At 63.0% G+C, this 20,205-nt stretch overlaps 1 protein-coding gene across 4 annotated transcripts in view; it reads left to right on the forward strand.

Annotated features, from left to right (window-relative positions):
• MAD1L1 (mitotic arrest deficient 1 like 1) overlaps positions 1-20,205 on the forward strand; it is a 151,432-nt gene that overhangs the window by 55,846 nt on the left and 75,381 nt on the right. For all 4 annotated transcript variants that reach the window (XM_090288696.1, XM_090288693.1, XM_090288695.1 and 1 more), the window contains one exon: positions 11,909-12,053. In XM_090288696.1, the coding sequence (XP_090144822.1) occupies positions 11,909-12,053 (145 nt within the window). The remainder of the gene's footprint in view (positions 1-11,908; positions 12,054-20,205) is intronic.

The following is a 20,205-nucleotide window of genomic DNA, read 5'->3' on the forward strand; positions in this document are numbered from 1 at the left end:
GTGGTGAGTACCGTGAAGAAGGGAAGCTGTCTCTCTGCAAATCTAAAATGAGATTTTATATTTGAAATAAAAAGGAGAAATGCTTGAATGTTTGCAGCTGGGAGATAGCAGAGATTAGAAACGTTACTTATCTCTGTAGCACAAAAGAAGTCAAAAGAGAGAGGACTGAGTCGCCGTTGAATACTGATGAAGCGCGCGCAGCTGGAGGCCGCACTCGGGAGCTGCGCGGGAGCGGGCGGGCGGGGGGCCGGCAGCTCTGGCCTTCACTTGCCGTGCTCCTGGGACTGCGTGGGTAGCTGTGGGGCTGAGGCCCGAGGGAGGCCAGCCCAGTTCCCCCTGCCGCTCTTATCCTTCCCCGAGCGGGCTCTTTTCTTCCGTCCTGCTGAGTTTGGTTCATTTGGGGGGCCTGACAGCCCCATGGGCCAGCGCTCATCTCCATGAGTTTACTTGTCAAAATCTTGGCAGTGGGATGTGCCAGGCCATCCTGGGCAGGCTTTGTGTCGCCTCGAGAAGGCCAAGCTGCACAGGTGTCAGGCGGGTCCCCGCAGGCTCACTTCCTGCTGGCTGGGCCCAGCAGCCGGCCGTGGTTTCCTTTCAGTGCGAGTCTGTTAGAGGGACAGGGTGTGTCAGTGGCTCCTGTCTTTAAAGAGGACCTTAGGGAGGTGCCACTCACAGTTAGTAAAATGCTGAGCTCTTCCCGTGAGCCGTGGACATTCAAGCATCAGAGATAAGGGGGCCGCGTGTCCCCTGCCCCTCATTCCCCGCCCCCAGGGGCAGCACTTTCTGGGCTCTTGCTGGCTCTAGAACCCAGTTGTGGCGTCAGCAAGGAGGGGAGCACTCCTCTGGGCCCACAGCAGTGGGATGTGGAGCCCAAGGTGCCAAACAGGAGGGCCTCCGTGGGCGGTCCGACCACCGCCCCGTGCCGGCTCTCAGCGCGCTTGCTGACTGCCATCCGCATCCACCTCCCTGTCCTAAAAGTTGACTTCACAGGAGCCTTTTAATTGCTTCGGGGGTTAGCCTGTGTTCTGAGACGTGACTTCCTGTTCGACGGTGGCCCTCTGTTCTGCACATTACTTTTAGTTTTCTTGAAGTTGAACCCATCTGCCCTTTCTTTCAGAGCTTCTGTTTTGTTTCTGTGTGAGGGCGGCGAGGACTCCATCTTTCCTGAGCCATGACGATGCTCCCTTGTGTTTTCCTCTTTCAGGGTCTCGTGTTTCATGTTTAACCCTTCGATCCGCCCAGGCTGTCTGCGGCTTCACCGGGGCTCTGTCCAGAGAGTCCCGGGTGTTGCGACGTGACTCCGTGTTCCTGTGTGTGTTGGAGCGGCCCTGTGTCTCCTCGACACGTGACAGCCCCGCTAGCTTGTTACTGTCGCTGTGCGCTCTGTTTTCAGCACCGAGCAGCCGGGCCTTTCTCTTCACATTTTGAATGTCTTCCCTGATGACTTCCTGGTTTACCGTTCACGTGAACGCCAAGCACAGCGTGTGTAGTTCAAGCAGCTGGGACTTTCACTGGCTTTGCGTTACACCTGTGGGCCAATTTGGGGGGCACTGGCCCCTTTCTGAGCGCTCCTCCCAGGACGCGCCTGTGTCATGCAGGAGCAGGCGGAAGGCTGGTGCCTGCTCCCGTGGCCGCAGGGTGGCTCTGTCCTGCAGGCCCTCCCCTGTGGCCGCAGGGAGCGTGGGCAGCGCACTGGGCGCTCAGCAGCGCGTTGTCAGCACGCCGGCCCGGCTGTGCGGCGCCCCGCCCCCCGGGAGCACCACTGTACGCAGGTCACGGCCACCATTTCTGTTGTGCGTTCTCAGTCTGTCCCTCTGTCCACAGGTCTGCATGGTCTGGTCCGGCCTCCTCCTGGGCCTGAGCTGAGGAGCATGGCCGGCCGCCACGCTCTCGTGAGTGTGACCCCAGCCCCAGCGGGCTCTGGCCTCCTTGCTGTTTGTCCGTTTGTTTTCTGACCGCCCTCCTAGTGCTGAGCACTCCCCTGGACTTTGCAGGGCTGTTCCCTGTCTGATGGGGACAGGGTACGTGACGTGTGGCAGGCGAGCGGGGATGGAAGGAAGCTGAGGTTCAGTGGGAACGTCTGGGGCTGGGTTTAGCAGGGGCGTTGGCAGTCCTGGGGAGGCGTCCCCAAGAGGAACCCTGAAGGTGGTGTGGAGGAGACCAGTGGGGGAGAGAAGGGGTGTCTGCGTGAGCCGCAGGGAACGGAGAGACCCGGGAGGGGCTGCAGGCCGGTCATTGTCCTCTGAGGGGGTGCCCCAAGTGGAACCTCATGGGGTGACTGTGTCCCAGCTCACTTTCCTCCTCCCCTTGGTGACTGGGCCTCAGCAGGTCCAGGTCCCACTCCCCTTGTCTCACGGCGACCAGAGGCTGCACCGGGGTGGGGGAGGGGGGCCCAGCCTGTGTGGCCCGGAAGTTGAGAGGAGGCAGGGGGCACGTCTTCTGTAAACCGCTTCCCAAGCAGTTCCCATTGTTCTCACTCAAAGGGCTTTCTCCTCTTCAGGGTGAAGTCAGCTCAGCTGAGTGGGCTCCTCGCTTGTGTGGTTGCGTAGCTTTCGGTGCTAATCTCGTAGACAGATGGCCACTTTGAAATCCATTTCCTACGGAGAATTTGTGTACAGAGAAGCACTTTTCTTTGTCACCGGGCTGCTTCCTCCTGTGGCTGGAGCTGCGCGCTGCCGGGCTTGCTGAGCGGGTGGCTCCTGAAAGGCCGTGGAAATGCGTGTGCGGGGGGGCCTGGTGGAGGTGGTGACTCAGCGGGACGGGCCCCGTGTCCAGGGGAGACCTGCCGGCAGCACAGTGCTGGCCAGAGCGTCTCTGCAGGGCCTGGCCCCACCCCGCAGGCGAGGCTCTGTCTCCAGGGCCTGGTCCTCCCACCTGCCCACAGGCGGCCCTGTGCCCGACTTCTCCGGTCCCTCCTAGTGAGGCCCTGGCGTCAGCAGGGCAGGTGTCCTCTGTGAGTGACCAGCAGGCCGGCCTGGCGAGACGCATTCCCCCCCCCTCCCCCGCCTTGTGAATGTGCCCCGGCCCCACCGCCTGCCCGCCAGGCCCCCAGCTGCGGACTCAGAGCTGCGGGACTGCAGTGGGTACGTCCTGTGCGTCCTCTCCTTGAGCTTTTGTGGGTGCTCAAGAGGTGGAGGTTTTCATGCCCGTCGTGCGGGAAGTTCAGGCAGGGACACGCCTGCTGGATGTGCCGCTGCGCCCAGCGGAGTGGCCTGAGCAGGGCACCCAGCCCCTTGGGGCAGGACTGGCGCACGGAGGGTGGTCCTGGGGTTGGCGTGGGGCTGGGCTGAAGGTGGCAGTGGGCTGGGATGCAGATGTGCACGCACAAGGAAGACGTGGCGCCTTGTGTCCGGCAGGGGCGTCCTGGGTGGGGGCGTCCCAGTGGGTGTGTGCAGTCCTCACCCCTCTGAGCTCCCGTGTGTGTAATGCGCCTTAATGGAGGGGTCGTTGCAGAGAACGCGTTACAGTCACAAGCTCCGCTGTCTACTGTGTGGGGTCACCACGTCCAAGGGGAACTGTGGCCACATGGGAAACAAGCATGGAGCCAGTCCTGCCTGGCCATCGTCTGGCGGTTTCTGTGGCCAGGCTGCGTGTTCGGGTGCTGCTGGAGTCCTCACGTCTGTGGGCAGAGTGCGGCTGCTGACTCCCCCCCGAGCCTGGGAGGCCCTGAGTCCAGCAGGGACGACGGGGCGAGCTGGGCCAGGGCGGCGGTGTCCAGTAGACCACACCTGTCACAGGGGGGCCATGAGGCAGTACATGGTGACACTCTTGGGGGCTTTCTTGTCCGGCAGCAGCATGGCACTTGCTCCCAGGGAACCTGAGGACAAGTCTTCTCCTGGGTCCCCACGCCCCAGCCCTGGCCCTGGGTTTGTTCCGGCTTCATCTCCTTTCTGCCCTGAGTCCAGGGGCCTGGCAAGGGGAGGCCGACGCGCAGCTACTCGCAGATGTGAGGTAAATCCGAGTGTCTCAGCAGCGGTGACCGTCCACTGAGTGGGGGCGAGCAGGGGTGGCGTCCAGGCACCTCAACGGCCCCCGCACAAAGGGCAGGAAGCTGCTGCGCTCGGCTCCCGCTCAGCCAGCGGCACTTCCCGTCTCTAATCTGCTCTCCGCAGATGGCTGCGCTCAGGTATCAGCGTGCAGCAGCCCCGGTCCGCGCGCGGCCTCTCCGCTGGCTGGCTGTGTGAGCCCGGCACGTTGTGGGCCGTGTGCCGACAGGTGCGGGGCTCCCGCCCCCAGTCCCTGCGGCCGGCCCCATGCGGGCCCGAGTCAGGACCTGCCGGTCACGAGCTCGGCCTCCCCACCCGGTGTGGAGCCACACGGCAGGCCTGGCAAGGCGGGGGGCTGTCCCCACGGTGGCCAGGCTGCTTTTCTCCTCCAGAAATTCAGAAAATTAAACTGCGCCTGCGATCACCCCTGGCCTTTATTTTTGTACACTCTTTCCAGACCCTTGTAGGCTTTTCCCTGAATGGATGGATCCGTCTTCTGAATGTTCGGGACTCTCCCCAGCCGCTCTGTCACTCCCCTCTGACCTCCCAGGGCCACTGGACAATAAAGCCCCTGTGTGGTGGTCAGCATCCCAACGTGCTCTTTCCTAGCCCTGGGTCTGTGTAGAAAGCGGACCACAGTGGGGAGCGTCCCCGCTAGTGGAGCCAGGGAGCTGGCCTTGCGCCGACCCTCCGGGCCCCCCGTCCAAGTCTCCCTGCTGACCCCCCCCCCCGCATACCTGGAGGCCCTGTGCCCCCCTGCCCTGGGCAGGTGTGGGTGGGCCCATCGCTCCAGCCCGTATACCTGTCACGGTGGGCAGGGTTTCTCCCTACGTGGAGCCTCCTTGTCTTCCCTCGCTTCCTTGTGCGTGGCTCCCACCATCACCCGCCGCCTGGGCCTGGGGGCCAGCTCTGCTCGGCATCGCCTTCTCCCTGACGCGGGCGCCCGCCCCTGCCACTCGTGCAGGGCCTCTGAGTGACGCCCCTTCTCAGACACCCCCACTTCCTGGCCCACGGCCTTTCCCATCTGACCCTCCTTGCTCCTGGGCCACAGTCCCACACTGTCACGCTGTGAGCTGCCCAGCTCCTCAGGGCAGGGCTCTCCTCTCCTCACTTTGTCACCTGGGAGCCCGGACGCCAGTCCATGAGAAGGCGCCCCATCGACACCTGGAAGGCGTGTCTGCAGTGTGTCCGGGGACTCACTCTTCTCTCTGAGGAGGCCTGGTTTGCAGTGCTGTGCTGCAGGGCAGGAGGTGGACGGGAGCCAGGGCTGTCCTTGGTCTCGCTGCCCTACGATGCGGCGGCCATTTCCACCCTGGGAACGTGGCCCAGGCGGTCGCCGTGTCAGGTCGGGAGTCTTCTGACAGCAGCCCCATGCCAGTCTCCACCACCCAGACCTGCCTGCAACCTCTGCCTCCCGGGGCCTGCATCCCCTACAGAGGAGCAGCCGGAGCCTAGCGGTGGCCTGCCAGCGTGGTCGCCTAGCGCAGCCTCCTGCCTGTGCGCAGAGTGCAGGCCAGCGGCTCGGCAAGCACCAGCCCTGCCTCTAAAGGTCACTTCTGTTCTAGTCAGTTCTTAAAGTTCAAGAGGAAATGCTCTGCCTAGGGCTGGCTTTTCTTAAGTCAGGTGTCGGCTCCCCGAGCCCCCAGGCCTGCACGGAGGAGCAGGTGGGGTTCGAGAGCGAGGTGCTGTGGGGCACAGTGACAGGGAGCAGAGGCCGCCCCTTCTCTCGGCTCACGGGAGGGAAACTGGGAACTGGGAAGTCTTGCGCTCCCCTCCATTGTGTTTCTGGCACGGAAGAGCAGGGGTGGTGGCGTTGACCGGGGAGCGGCAGCACTCAGACAGCTTGTTGGCCTTTGTCACCTGGGCTGCTACAGGTCTGGAGAGGTGGCTCCTCCCCCAGGGCCACCCCGCGGGACAGCAGTGCTCAGTGTCCCCGTGGGCGCCACACCTCACCTGGCAGGGTGAAGACAGTAGCAGCAGTGGGAAGGCAAACGGACAGGTGGGCCTCCTGACTCAGGCGGCAGCAAGACAGCTGGGGGGACGGACATGGAGCACGGGAGTTGGTCGAGGTGCTGCGTGCACTTGCCCAGGCGCCGGGCCTGCCGTTGATGCTGGGGACCTGGCACCTCAGCATCAGAGCTGCTGATTGGGCTCCTGGACAGCGGCCGCCCACGGTGCCTCCTTGTCTGCTTTCACTTGGTCTGCGCTGCTGGGCCTGGCGCTCCCGTTGGACTTCCTGCCTCGCTTGTCTGATGCTGGAGCCCAGCAACACGCGCTAGGCCTGACTCTCCCAGGGGGCCTGCCTCTGGCCTCCCGCCCCGCCTGCCTCTGCACGCCCCAGTCCCCGGCTGTGGTTGTCTTCTCGGCTTCCTACACGAGCTGGTGAAGCCGCGAGGACAGGAGCTGTGACCCTTTACAGTGTCTTGTGGACCATCTGCTGCTGTTTCTGGGACAGTGAGCCCAGGCTGGGCGCGTGAACAGGGGACACCGCAGCATCCTGGCTCCCCGCTGGGCCGCACTGGCTCTCCGGGGGGTGGAGCAGACACAGGGGTCATGGGTGCTTGACCCTTTCTCCGTGGTGTCTGCTGCTGGTGATCATTCCACATCTGTCTCACGGGCCTCACTCCAGTGGGAGGCAGGGTCCTGCCCCCACAGGGAGGCTTCCCGGTGTCCTGTAAGTGCATGCAGGCGTGTCTGCGTCTCCGGAGTGCCCTCTGCCAGGCACCGTGCAAAGCAGCCCAGGCCTTGGCGTTGTCAGGGCTGCTTCCCACAGGCGCTCCCAGCATCGTGGCCGCTGCGCTCTTGGGGGAATGAGATGGTGGGCCCTGACCCAGGGTCTTGACTCAGGACCCCCGGGAGCTGGGCCCCACAGAAGTCACAGGTGTGCCCCGAGGTGGGCCAAGTGGGACCTCACCTCCGTGCCCCTCCCCCACACGCAGGGTGCCCCCTGTCGGCCCAGGAGCCCTTCCCTCTGTGCTCACGCCCGCCTGGGAGGGGACGCTGCCCCGCCCGGTGCTCGTGCCACTGGCGCTCCAGGAGGCCAGCGCATCCAGCTCGCCAGTCTCGTGTGGCTTGTCCGTGCATCACAGCCATGGAGTCGGGGTCTCTGGGGGCTCAGGGCTCTGAGAACGAGGCCTGGAGCTGCCGACTCCTCATTGCCCGGCCTGCTGTTCTTTCTTCTCCAGGCCAGAAGGGGCTGTAGGGCGCCAGGCCTTGTCCTGCGTGTCTGGACCCTCCCGACCTTGGAGCCAGACCCCAGTCTGGCTCTGTGCTCAGTGACACTGCAGGGACGAGGACATTGCCGTGTGCGTTTACTTGCTTTCTGGTCTCTGTCGCACCCTGTGGCCTGGGTCTCCGTGGCCTGGGCAGGAGCTCCTTCTGTGTGGGCCTGGCACCCCAGCGCCAGCATTGTCTGGGCTCCCTGCCCATGATGTGGAGGTCACCCCACTGTGCGGTGACAGGTCGGTAACTGATCAGCTACACTGGATCGTTCATTAGGGTTGGGATTGAGCTGAAATTGCCAAAGGCGATTTCCTTCTCAGCCTCAAGGTCAGATGGAGTACTGACTGCGTGGCCTCTGCCCAGCCAGGACCGCAGTTGAACTTGGCAACTCGAGAAGATGAGAGAGACATCAGGGCCAGAGCTCAGCAGAGGCGGGGCCTGGGAGGCAGGGCCGAGGATGGGTAATTATTTCAGCCTTGGCTTTTCTGATTCTCTGCTTTTGTTCCTCCCACTGTTGGGATGTTAATTTTTTTCAGAGAAATGTGTCATGACACTTGGAGGTGCTTAAGATTGGGGTCAGATGGCGTGAAGACAGCTGCATGCCACCCTTGGGGTGGGTGAGCTCACTGCTCCTCCCAGAGGCAGCCTGAGCAGGACCTGGAGGCAGAGCTGCCTTCCTCCGCCTCCCGTCTCTGGTCTCCCTCCTTCTCCCACACACGTGCCTAAGTGACCACGTGGCAAGATGGTGGAGCCTGAGGCCCCACTGCTGCCCTGAAGGCCCATCTCAGGCGTGCTTGTCAGGGCTGGCCTTGCGGGGAGAGCTGGTTCCCTCACCAGGGGAATGGGGACGTGGGGGTGGCATGCCTGTCTTCCCGGGTTGCTGTGGGCCTTCAACGAGGTCACGTGTGCAGCGTGTCCTGTGCAGCACAGAGCGCTGTCTCGGTGGGGCCGCCCCCTGCCCAGGAGGGCCCGCCTTTCACCCAGACCGCGGCTCCTGGCTGCTTCCGCCCCGTGCTCGCCTCGGCCAGTCACTCCTGCTGTGAGCCTGGGCCTGGCTGGGACTGTAGGGCGTGTAGCACAAGCCAGGGCACTCCAAGGGTCACTGTCCTTCCTGGACTGGATGGCACCAGCCCGCCTGGTCTGAGCCTGCCCAGGGGCCATGGCCAGGCCTTTGGGCCGTCGGCACCGTGGGTGACTGACAGCTGTCGGTATGGGTGCCCACCCTGGGCATCAGGACTGCGGGCTGGCGTTGGCGGGAAGTCGCCTGAGTGAAGGCAGGGCTGCATGGGCCGTGCACGGGCGAGCGGCGTCCGCGGTGTCTTTCTTGAAGGTCATTAAAATGTCTCCTACTGCTGAGGAGCGAGTCGCGTCCTTTCATTGTCCTTTGAAAGTGGCTATTCTTGGGCTGGAAGTTTTCTGAAGAAGATTACATTAAAGTGGTGGCAGCGGCCCTCGCAGTACAAAGCGCAGCCCGCACTTCCTGCGGCAGGTGCCGCTCTGAGAGGCGCTGATCGATAAACACGCCGCCGTCTCCCCCGAGAACTGAGCACTTCATTTTGAACTCCCAGCGGCTCAGAAATGCCAGTGACCTCAGAGGTCGCCAGAAGTACAGGACTGGAGGGTTAATTTTTTATGAGTTTTCTCTTTACTTCACAGGGAAGGCTGAGCCTGAGTGGAGACAACGTCCCGACAGAGACGTCGGTGTTGGGGGCGGGGCTGGGGGGCGAGCTGGGCAGAGCTGCGCCGCCCCCTCCCAGAGGGATCGAGCGTGTACTCGGTTTCCTGCTGTTCGTCCACTGCAGCCTCTCCTTCCCAGCAGAGGCCCTGGGCGGCCTTCCCGGGGTGCAGGGGAGGCCGGGGCTGCTGAGGAGGAAGGAAGGAAGTGCTCCTTTGCTGGGAGTGGTGCCTGGGCGGCAGCTCTCCCTCCCGCAGCTGGGAGTGGGGGGCAGCCGCTCACGCTGCCTCCCCCTGGTCCCCAAACTTGGTGATTTCAGCTCCTGAGTCCCCACGGCCCGGGAAACGTGGCTCTTCCCTGAGGCGGCGCCTCCCTGCTCTCTCGAGGGCCGTCCTTCGGGTGCCGTGCCTGCGGCGGCCCCGTCCCTGGTCAGCGACACTGCTTCTCCCTGCTCCTGGTGCGCGTCATCTCTGCCTGGGCACGTGCGCTGCTAGGAGGAGAGTTCGGGAAGGTTCGGCACATGGGTCTGTGCTTCCTGCTGTGCCCCAGGGCCTGGGGATGTGGCCGATGGCTGTCGTGGCAGCCAATGAACAAGCAAGTGGACCTGAGCGGACGGTCCTGGCGTGGCTGCGGGCAGCAGTCAGCCACATCGTCGCTTGTGACAGCTGATGGTCCTGGCGTAGCTGCACGGTCACTTGTGACAGCCGACGGTCCTGGTGCAGCTGTGTGGTTGCCTGTGATGGCCAAGGGTCCTGGTGCAGCTGTGGGCAGTGGTCAGCAGTGTCATTGCCCATGACGGGCTGAGGTTAGATTGTTAAGTACAGTCATGTCTTTGAACAGGTGACATGCTCAGGCCCCCTGGCAGACCTGGGGACACAGGAGCTTGCCCACCCCGTGCCAATCCCGCAGCTGTCCGGGGGCCCCAGTGCTCTATGTCCTCTGGGCTCCCTCCCTCACCAGGTGCAGTGGCCCGGCCCCCAAGCTCCGAAAGGCTCGCTCATCCTGTTGAGTCACCGGACTGAGGCTGGTCCTTGGTCCTGCCTGGATGTGTTTGTTTCCTGGCACCTTAGCCTGGGCTGGGGCTCAGGTCGGCACCTCAGCGCCCGGCTTCCGGCCTTAGGTCTGCACAGTGCGTGTGTCCTGCACCCAGGCGTGGCCCTGGGACCAGGAGTTTAGTCTCTGACTTCCTGCAGGTGGACACAGTTGCCCTGTGGCCACGCGTGTGTCACCTGCTCTGGGTGGGGAGGCCTGCAGTTTGACACCCCTATGCCTGGGAGGGCTTCGTGCTCCCCAGACTGTGGGGCTTTGCCAGGCTCCGCAGGCTGTCCCCGTGTCCTCGCGCTCTGAGCCCCCTGTGCCCGTCATCCGAAAGCAAGGGGTGGGCCATCCGTCTCGACAGGGTGTCCACGGGGGCAGCGTGACTCAGGACGCTCTTGGCTCCCCAAAGTTCAGCTGCTCCAGGGTCAACAGCACAGTCCGTGACAGTCCAGTCGGCTGTGGGGGCGTCAGACTGAACTAGAGCTCAGGACCACCTGTTTCATGGGCGCGTCGGGACGTGCTCCTGTTGTACTTCACTTCCTGGCCGCGAGGCCCCTGCAGGCGGCAGGTGCACGGCCAGCGGTGGGGCCGAACTCCGTATTAATGGGAGGCTTTCCGAGCGGCTCCGTTGACGGGAAAGCCCAGGCCCCTGAGGTGAGTGGGGGGCTCTATTCCCGTGGGACCCTGAGGCCGTGCTGGGGCCGGCTCTCCACCCAGCCCAGTTCCTGCTGAAGTTCTGTGCACGTCTGGTTCACATTTAGTTCCCTGTTACGTTAGCTGTGTAGAGAATTAGGGTAAATTATAATAAAAACCCCTCGCACTTACTCCGATGTGGAATGGCAAATGGAGCCGGTCTCCAAAGGAAGTGCCACCTGCCATCCCTGTGAATTACGGTTTTCTTGAAATTGAGTCATCAAAGCAAAAAGGAAATAATTGGATGCAAGTACGACGCAGGACTGCAGGTGTCACCGATGGCCCTCATCTCACGTGTCCCTATTTCCAGAGCCCTGTCGGTGTTCTCAGGGATCATCGCCTCGGGTGAACGCACCCAGTGTCACCTCAAACTCCTAGCGATATTATCTGTTTTATTTCTTTTGAGACTTTAAAGATTTCCTTGAAAGAGGTTTCCTCTGCTCGTAGCGTGAACACCAGGCGCCCTGTGGGGTCAGTCCCTCCCAGCCCGCTGCCCTCCCCGGTCCTCGTCCCTCCGGTCCTCGAGCAGCCTGCCGCTTGTCCCTGGTCGTTGGCCTTCCCGCTGGACTCGGCGGCCTCAGAAGAAGGCGCAGGGAGCAGTGGGAGCGCAGGACGGCCTTGGGCAGGGCCGGCAGGACCCGTGGCAGTTTGTGGGGAGAGCCAGAGACCAGACCGTGAAGGCGCTTCCCCTCCATGTCGGGGTTGGAGGCGGGCCGTGCGGGTGGGAGCGGGAGGCTCTGCGTGAGTCCAGCTTGCATCCTCATCTGGGGTCTGAAGGGCTGGCCTGGGCACGGAGGCAGGTGGGGCGCTGCAAGCCTGGAAGGCAGCATGATGAAGAGCAGAGGTGACGGGAAGGTCGGCGCCCGGGCTGACGGGCTCGGCCTCATCCTGCCTCGCCTAGACCAGCCTTGGGGCCTGGGCACCGGGCAGAGCTCCGGCTGGGGTCCGGCCTCCCGGAGCGGGGGCAGGAGGGCCCGTGGTTGGGGGTTGACTCCTCTGCAGCGCGGCGAGCTGCACACCTGGTGGCTGACGCAGGGAAGCACCTGCTCTGGTGATCGAGCTCATTCAGGCCGACCATTTTCCCCATTGTGTGGGTGCTGCGCCCCTCCCCCGCGGCAGCGCTGGGATCGCCCTGGGGGTCTGCTCAGAATCCAGAGACTCCTGAAAGGCGCTGAGTAGCTATTCAGAGTGCTGAAATGACAGCGAGGCTGCATCCAGCTCTATCCTGGGACCTGAGTAGGGAGCGGGGCCTGTCCTGCGGAGCCTCACCCTGCCCTGTGCCTTTTCTGTGCAGTGCCCGTGAGCTGGACAAGGTCCGGCAGCAGCTGCAGGAGGAGGTGCGCCAGGTCAGTGCCCAGCTGCTGGAGGAGAGGAAGAAGCGCGAGACGCACGAGGCCCTGGCCCGCCGGCTGCAGAAGCGCGTCCTGCTGCTGACCAAGGTACGGCAGTGGGCGGGCGGCAGGTGGGTGGGCAGGGGGCCAGCAGGTCCTGCTCCCAGGGCTTCCTCTCCGGCACCACGTCTGCCAGGACCTCCCCCAGACTCCGCTGACGGCCCTCCACGTGCATCCGCGCCTCTGGCTTGCGCAGATGTGGTTGGGCCAGCGTGCACCCCTGCCTCGCTGGGAGGAGCAGCCTGGCAGCCTGGGCAGGCCGTGCTTCGTCCTGAAGGACGGCCAGGAGGGCACTGACCTGTGCTCTCCCCACGGGGGCGGAGGCTGCCTTTGGACAGTGCCACGTCCCCAGCGTGCTGGCCCGGTCTCTCCGCAGTGGTGCCAGGGCTAGAGAGAGAACATTGTCTGTGTCCAGGCAAGCTGGGCAGACAGACGAGTCCCAGCCTTGGCTGGGGGCTGACTTTCTAACTGTTCGGTGCCTGAGGAGCCTCCACATCTGGCTCGATAGGCAGTTTGCTGGCTCGTGAATTTGGGTCTTTGTGTGAGAGCTTATTTAAAATGCTGACTTGGACGCTGAAATTTCAGAAGATGGGAAAGTAAAAAGCCCAACTCTGTCCCCAGAAGCTCTGGTGGCAAGTGTGCTGTCTGGTGCGCTGCGTAGAGGCCTCTCCCACCTGCCCGCAGGGTGTCCTGCGTGGGCTTGTGCTGACCAGCACTCGCTGCCCGGCACCGCCCCTGAAGGGACCCTTGGCTCCGCCGCCGCACCTCTGACGGTGGAACTTTCAGAGCATGAGTCCAGTTCCAGCTGCTCGAGCGCCCTTGTGGGGCTGCTCAGGCACGTCCTTGCTGTGCTGCGCCGCCCCGTGCCCCGCCGTGTCCCGTGCCCCGCCGCGCTGTTGCGGGGCCAGCACTGCCTCGCCGTTGTTACTGCAGCTTTCCGGCGCTTTAGCGTCTGGCAGTGAAGTCCTTCAAACGTGCTGTTGTTCGTCCACTCTCGGACCTGTTCCTTTGCCTGTCCTCACACACCTTGGCGTCGGTTTGCGCACCCACCCAAAACCTCTGCTGGGATGTAACTAGGGTTGCAATGAGTTTATAATAAGTGTGGGGAGAAATAACGTCTTAGCATTATTTTCTCAACCGGAACATTACATGTTCTTCCATTTTTAAGTTCTTTGATTTTTCTCAGCAGTATTTTGCCGTTTGGGAGGAAATAGCTAATATTTTCTATTCTTGATGCAGTTTCAGTGTCACTTTTTAAGAGTTGTACCTGCTGTGTGTTTGCTGCTGTTCTGAGAGTCCCGCTCGGTCCCCACTTGCAGGCCGTCCCCACGCGGCCCGTGCCCTGCCTTCCTGCCAGACTCCTGCCTCCTCTGCCTTCCCCGCCTCTCGCTGGGACCTCTGGTGGGGCCTCAGGACAGGGTACTGGTGGGTGTCCTGGGTGTCTGCAGACCCCGGGGGCATCGGCCCTCAGCCCCGAGCCTGACCTGTGCTCTTGGGGTCTAGTGGGTGATCTTGGTGGCTGTTTTCTCAGGGTTTTGATCATAAAGGCCAACCCTGTGAATCTGGACAGGGGCTGTTTTTGTGGCTGTCCACTCCCGGTGTCTTATCACATCTGTCTGGACCTGTGAAGGCCCCCCTCGGGGCTTGGCTGCCATGCTCACGGCACACCGGGCAGGTGGGGGCTGAGAGGAGGCAGGAGCCCCACCGCTGCCGTGTTCCATCCCAGAGAAGCAGGCCGAGTGTCTGCCGTGGCCAGGCCATCTGTCCCGCAAGAGGGGCGCAGTGAGCTGAGCGGACACTGGCTCTCCCTGCCTCGGGGCCAGCGGGCCAGCGGGCGTGCGGACTCCTGAGGGAAGCGCAGCGTCTCGGGCGTGTCGGCAGGTGACCTGCTGGGGTCCCAGGGGAACTAGGGAAGCTCGTGCACACTTCCGAGGCCAGGGTCTAGCTGGGTGTTTGTGCTTTTTAAAAAAAGTAACTGGGTCCACAGGAAGCTGTAAAGATGGCAGAGAAGTCTTGCATGTCTTTCACTCAGCCTCCCACGTGGTGACGTCTCAGGCAATGAGAGGGGGCAGCGTCAGAGCCAGTGCATGGTTCTGTCTGTTGTCACACATGTGGGCTCCTGGAGGTATCGCATGCAGACCTGCTTGCCACCCCAGACCTCATTGCCGCTGTCGAAGCCACCGCCCCCGTTTGGTTGCCACCTTTGGTCACGGTACGTTCCAAGAACACCCTGTACATGAGTCATGTAGTATGTGACCCTTTGACATTTTTAGGTTTTGAAACTAATAGACTTTATTCCTTTTTAGTTTTCAAAAACACTGAGCAGAAAACATGGAGTCCCACACACCTCTTCCCCGCCACGGTCTCCGCGCTGTCGGCAGCCGGCCTCAGTGTGGCCCACGCTGCAGCGGGCGAGCCCGTGTGGCTGCATCGCTGTGCACGAGCCCGGGGCGAGCATTAGGCGTCACCCTCCCCGCTGTCCACTCCTGTGCCCCCATCCCTGCGCCGCGGCTTTCATCCCGCCCCCGGCCCCCGGTGGCCACTGGGCCTTTCATGGCCTCCACACGCTCGCCTCTCCCAGAGCGTCACAGCGGGGTCACACAGCCTGCAGCCTGGTCACACTGGCTTCTGTCGCTTACCGACATGCAGTTGTGGTCCCTCAGGTCTTTGCATGGCCGACGGCTCGTTTCGTGTTCACTGGGGAGTGTCCCACGGCCTACACGGGCCCCCATTTGTGGCTCCATGGACGGCTCAGTGACTTCCACGTCTTGGCCGTTGTGTATGTGTGAGCACGTGTGCAGGGCCTTGTGGGGCACGCTTCACCTTGCCTGTCTGGACCGCTGGCCAGCGTGTCTGGCTCAGAATGTTCTCCCGGCCGTGCAGCTGTGGTGAGTGGTGCCCTTTGCACAGTGAAGCTTTTCACACACAGCTCGCTCTTCCCATCATGAGAGAGCTTCACGGAGGAGGCCCCAGACCCAGGGCGGGGTGGGGGGCGATGCTGGCGGTGGAGCCCGGGCGCCGGGGCCCAGCCCGGCACCCCGTCTCCTCCTTGCCGCCACCAGACCTGCCTCAGGGACATCAGTGACTGCCGGCCTTGTAAATTCAGTTTTTCCTTTTGTTACACCTCTGAGCGCAGTCCCTGACTCCTCGAACCTCTGGGAGTCTGGATGTGTTGTGCAGGGGACCCGTCTGCCTCTCCCAGGTGACTGCGAGGTAGGTGAGGTGTCATCAGCAGCAGGGAGAGCTTGGTGTCAGCAGCAGGCTCCCGGTGAGCGGCATCCAGCCCGTGCAGGCGCCGGGCCGCTGACGGCCGACACGAGGCCCCTTCCCTTTGAGAAAAGCGGGCTATGCCCACGCTCCTCTGGCAGGAGATCATAAACCCCGCCGGCTGCGCTCGCTCTCCCACGTCCCCCTCCTGCCACTCCGTCCTCAGTCTCTGAGTTGCCCTGTCTTCGTAAAAGCACCTTCTCGTGCATGCCTTCTCTTTTAACGCTGGAAATTCGTGGTCTTAGGTGGCACAGAAAGAAACACTTAAAAGCTCGTTACCTGCTCTGTCTTCTGAAGAAAGCAGCCCTCTGTGGGAGTCTAGCTGGCTCTGCCTCAGCGCACTTTGTCACTCCTGTTCCCCTGGCCCCCACTGAGGTGGGGAGGGTGGGCGCCTGCCGGGCTTCCAGCTCAGCACGTCCAGGCCTGCCGGTGGCGTGGGGACTGGGGGCAGGGGGCGCACGGCTGGTGAGGGGGGACTGGGGTCCGGTGTGGGTTTATCTGCTGCTTCCCTCATGCTGAGCACCTCCCCCGCCCGCAGCCTGCATCCAGCCTACCTGCTGTTCATTCTGCATGTTGGCCTTTGCTTCGTGTGGAGGTGGTGAGACCGTGTGTTTGAAAACCTTCCTGTTTGGGGCCTTGGCGGTGGGCGGGCATGCACCTGGGTTGTGCAGGTGTTTGGGCTTCAAGGCGCATCTCAGGGTTCAGCCTTCCTGTCTGTGGGAGTCCCAGCTGGCCCTGTGGGACTGAGGCAGCCCGTCGCTGAGAAGGACGGGCTGCTGAGCCACAGCACTGCCAGCTTTCTCCTCCTGCGGGGGCCCATGGTCACGGCTTCTCATGCAAACAAGGGCCCTCCGTGATGTCCGGGGCCCGCTGACCTGCGCGTGGTCAGGGGTCCCTCCAGGCCGTGCTGAGCTGAATGGGCCCCTCAGTCTTTCCAACCTGAAGTGGGCTGAGGAGCTCCCTGCTGCTGGCCTCGGCTCAGGCCTGACCACACCTGCGCCCGTACGTGCTCCTGGGGACCAGGCCTTCACCGCCCGTTCCCGAGTCTGATGGTGGCTCTGCCCTCGCTCCAGCTGTGAAGCAGCCGCTCGCGCTCCCTCCCACCAGGCGCTGTGGTGACGTCTCAGCGAGCCCAGAGGAGCGGCAGTGAGATGCGGTGCACGCCCGTTTCTGCTCCTCGTCAGGAAGGCTTGGGAGCTGCAGGGGAGCAGACCCACCCCCCTCCCGGCCTGTGCCGCAGGGCCCGTGGAAGCCCTCGAACGGAGGTCGTTCCGTGCACACGGGCTGTGGCGCTGCGTCAGTAGTGAGGGGCGGGGCCTGAGCGCCTGCCCGTCCGACCAGCTCTACGCTCTGTCCTCGCCAGTGACCTGTGCACCATTTCACAGATGGCCAGCGGCACCGGTGACAGGTCCCAGGATTGGCCACAGCTAAGACGGCACTCCATCCCCGCAGTGCCAGGGCCCGAGACTGGAGGGCAGAGGCCTGGGCCGCCCATTGTCCAGCCCCGCGCGCCCTCAGGGCCGCAGCCCTCACCTCTGCTTCCTCAGCCCCAGGGTGACACATGTCCTGCTCTGTGCACTTGTTTGTCCCCGGCTGGTTTGTGTAAATACGGGTTTCCTCTGCTGCTTGCGGGCGAAGTGGAAGCTTTCATAAGCTGACGCAGGAAGGGAAGTGACTGCCATTGATTTACATGGAAGAGCCTTGAGCATTCCTGACCCCAAAGGGAACACATGCACAGTGTCTTCATTCCGCTGGCCACGATGGAGGTGCTTAGTGACATCCAGTTCTGCTCCACGGGGAGCACCCTTTGGCTGCTCGGACACCTCAGCGCACGGCTCACTGGCAGAAGCACCAGGGGGGTTGTGCTCGCAGATCTCTGGGCCTGATGTCGAGACGCTCAGGGTCCTGGGAGTCCGTCATCATGCCACGGCCTCCGGAGGGTCAGAGACGCTCAGGGAACGGTGGCACGGAACCAGTTTTCCGCAGGCTGATCGATACAGGTCCCGACGTCTCGCCCACGCTGTGCCGAGCAGTGTCCTTCGAGGGGCCTGCAAGGCCGCTCAGGGAGCCGCCGCCTCGGGGACTGCTCGCAGCAAACGCGCGCTGAGCCCCGCGGACAGCGCCCTCTCCGGTTCCCCATCCCCCGTTAGCAGACACTGGGGTGAGGGAGGTGACCGGCCGGAAGGGGCGGGCTCTGCTGTGCCCTGGGTCCTGAATGCCACCTGCTGCCTGGCCCAGGTCGGCGAGCCCGGCCACTGCCGGACGCCGCCCGGAGCAGCCCCACGGCGCTGGCTTTGGCGCTGCCCTCCTGGCCCCGGCGACACACTGTCCTGTGTGTGGGCCACGGTCTTCCCAGCCTCTGTGCTCGGGTTCTTCCTGCTGAGACGCACCCCACCCCACCTTTCCCCGGCTCTCCAGAAAAGCCTGGAGGGCGGGGGCGAGTGGTACCCAGCCCAGGCCCCTGGGCAGCACTTGTTCTGCTCAGCGCGTGGATGGCCCGCAGCCCACAGAGGGGAGGGTCCTCTCGGCCTCAGCGTTTAATTCCCAGCTGGCGCTGTAGTGTCCTTCAGCTGACCTTCCTAGGCCGGCATTCCGAGTGCGTCCACTTAAGGAAATGACACAGCAGCCCCCCTGCAGCTAATGGAAAGCCAGTGTCCCACGGGGGGCGCCGACAGCTGGGCCTGGGTTGCAGCAGAAAAAACATTCCAGAGAGCAAAGCAATTCTAGGAGGTACAGGGAAATCCAGCAAAATGCCCTTTATTTCATCTCCAGATTTAAGATGTTTATTAGGAGTTTGTCAAACTGGAGGAGAGGTGCGCTGCCTCTGGCCACTGCTGAAGATGGGCTTGGGGAGGGCAACCCGCTGCCGGAGCGCCACCTGTCCGCCCCGGTGTGGGTGGCGCGGAAGCTGGGCTTGTCGGGGTTCAGGTACCCCTCCTGGTTCCTTGCAGACTTTGATGCGCTCTTGGAAGAACCCCGCCCACACCTCGTCCACCCTCGTCCGCCGGGCCTCCTGGGCTCCAGTAGCCTCACTTCAGGGGGGGCTGGGAAGTCCCGGCGGCCCCTCCAGTGGCGGTCGTGGCGGCGCCTCTGAGGCGCTGTAGCCGCTGGACCCGTTTTCTCTTGCTGGAGCCGTCACCCGTGTCCCCTTCGTGTGTGTGGGGGGGTCTGGGGAAACTCCTGATTGCCTTTGACCCGCAGACACCCTCTGAGCTTATTCTCATCCCCTCCGCCACCGCTGCCCCGCGGGTCCCTGAGGGCTGGCACCCGTCCCCCAGGCACAGCACACAGCAGGTCTCCCTCCCTGCCCTGTCCCTTCCTCTCGGAGTGTCACCCTGGGCTGCCATCGGCTCTTCCCCAGACCTCCCCTGGACTCCCGTGGTTGTGCAGCCCGTCGTGAGACACTTGCAGTGCACACGCCAGCACGTGCGTGTCCGTGTGAAGGCGGTGTGTGACCACGGGCAGCGATGATGAAATGGGGAATGTTTTTAAGCTTTCTAAAATATAAAGGTACTTACACGAGTCAGCACGTAGGATGCCCACGGTGCCCCCAGCCCTGCGCTGTCCTGCTCCCCGGGCCGCACCTCTGGGGTGTCTGAGGGCAGGGGCCAAGACCTGAGCGAGAACGGCTGCCGTCTCCAGGTGCAGGGCCCTTGGCGCACGGAGGCCTTGCTGGGTGCAGTGCCCGGCCCGGGCCTTTGCCGCAGCTCCGGTGCCCTCAGATGCCTGCGGCGTGTCCTGTGGGGTCTGAGGACGGCTGGCAGACCTGGGCGACAGGCTGTGCGCGCTGGCGAGTGTCCTTGTTTACGACTGGAAGGCCCCTCTTGTCGTTGTGGAGGCCTGTGCTCTTCTTAACTCAATTTCGAAGAACTCCAAATCTTTGAATAACCTTCATTCTGAAAGGAAGGGAAGTTGGCTGCAGGTGAAAATTGATGGTCACGCTCAAAGACACGGTTCCCCGCCAGGCAGCCTCTTGAGTATTGCAGCTAAAAATAGCCCCAGCATCTTGCTGCTGTTTGGATTGTCTCCAGGCCCCTCCTGGTGATTATCTCAGAGACAGTGAAGATGCCGGCCTCGCTGCTGGGCCTGCCCTTGGCCTAGGGTGGCCCGGCCGGGCCTGGCTGACCAGCTGAGGGCCAGCTCAGTGTTCTCGGTGGGCTGGGCAGCTGACCTCTGCCAGCACGGAGTGGCCTCGGCATGGCACCCCTACGCCGGTGCTGTCTCAGCAGTGTCCGCAGTGTGTGCCCCGCCGGGCCCTGCGGTTGTCTCGCACGCCTGGTGCCGTGGGTCTTACCTGGGGCCAACGTGGCCGTCAGCCAGCACCCTGGCCAGCCTCTCAGTTTAGTGTCTAAACAAGTCTGTGTTGTCACAGCAAGAGAGGCCGCCCACGCAGGGTGGCTGCTGTGGTTCGCGCCCAGCACAGGCTGTTCTCCAGCAAGCTTGTGTCACACGTGTGGCCCTGGAGCACACAGGCATCCAGGGGTGGCAGTGACTGCTGCCACTCACCCAGTCACCTTCTTTCCATTAGTACTCGTACAATAGCCTCACTTAAAAGTTCTTCTGGAAATTCTCTGAGTATTTGCAACAAACACCCCTTGTTACAGATGAGGAGGGGGCGGGGCAGTGCGCCCAGATCGGGGGGAGACGGCCCTGCCTGTTTCTCGCTCGGCCCCCTGACGCCCACCTGAGTGTCACCTGTCACTGCCCCTTGCACCTGGCAGTGGGCTGTCAGAATGTGTGTGTGAGTGCGCCCACAGGCGTGTGTGATGGCACATGTATGTGACTGTGCACACGTGAGTCTGCATGTGTGTGAGTGCATGTGCATGCGCATCTGCGTGTGCCTGTGTGAGTGCACGTGAGTGTGTTTTCGCTCTGCAGTGCTGGGTTTGGTTTGGTTTTCAATGCAGTTTAGCTGCTTTTCCCACGAGTCCCT

This window comes from Furipterus horrens, unplaced genomic scaffold (assembly GCF_987537825.1).
Source record: "Furipterus horrens unplaced genomic scaffold, mFurHor1.1.pri manual_scaffold_10, whole genome shotgun sequence".
NCBI classification, from domain to species: Eukaryota; Metazoa; Chordata; class Mammalia; order Chiroptera; family Furipteridae; genus Furipterus; species Furipterus horrens.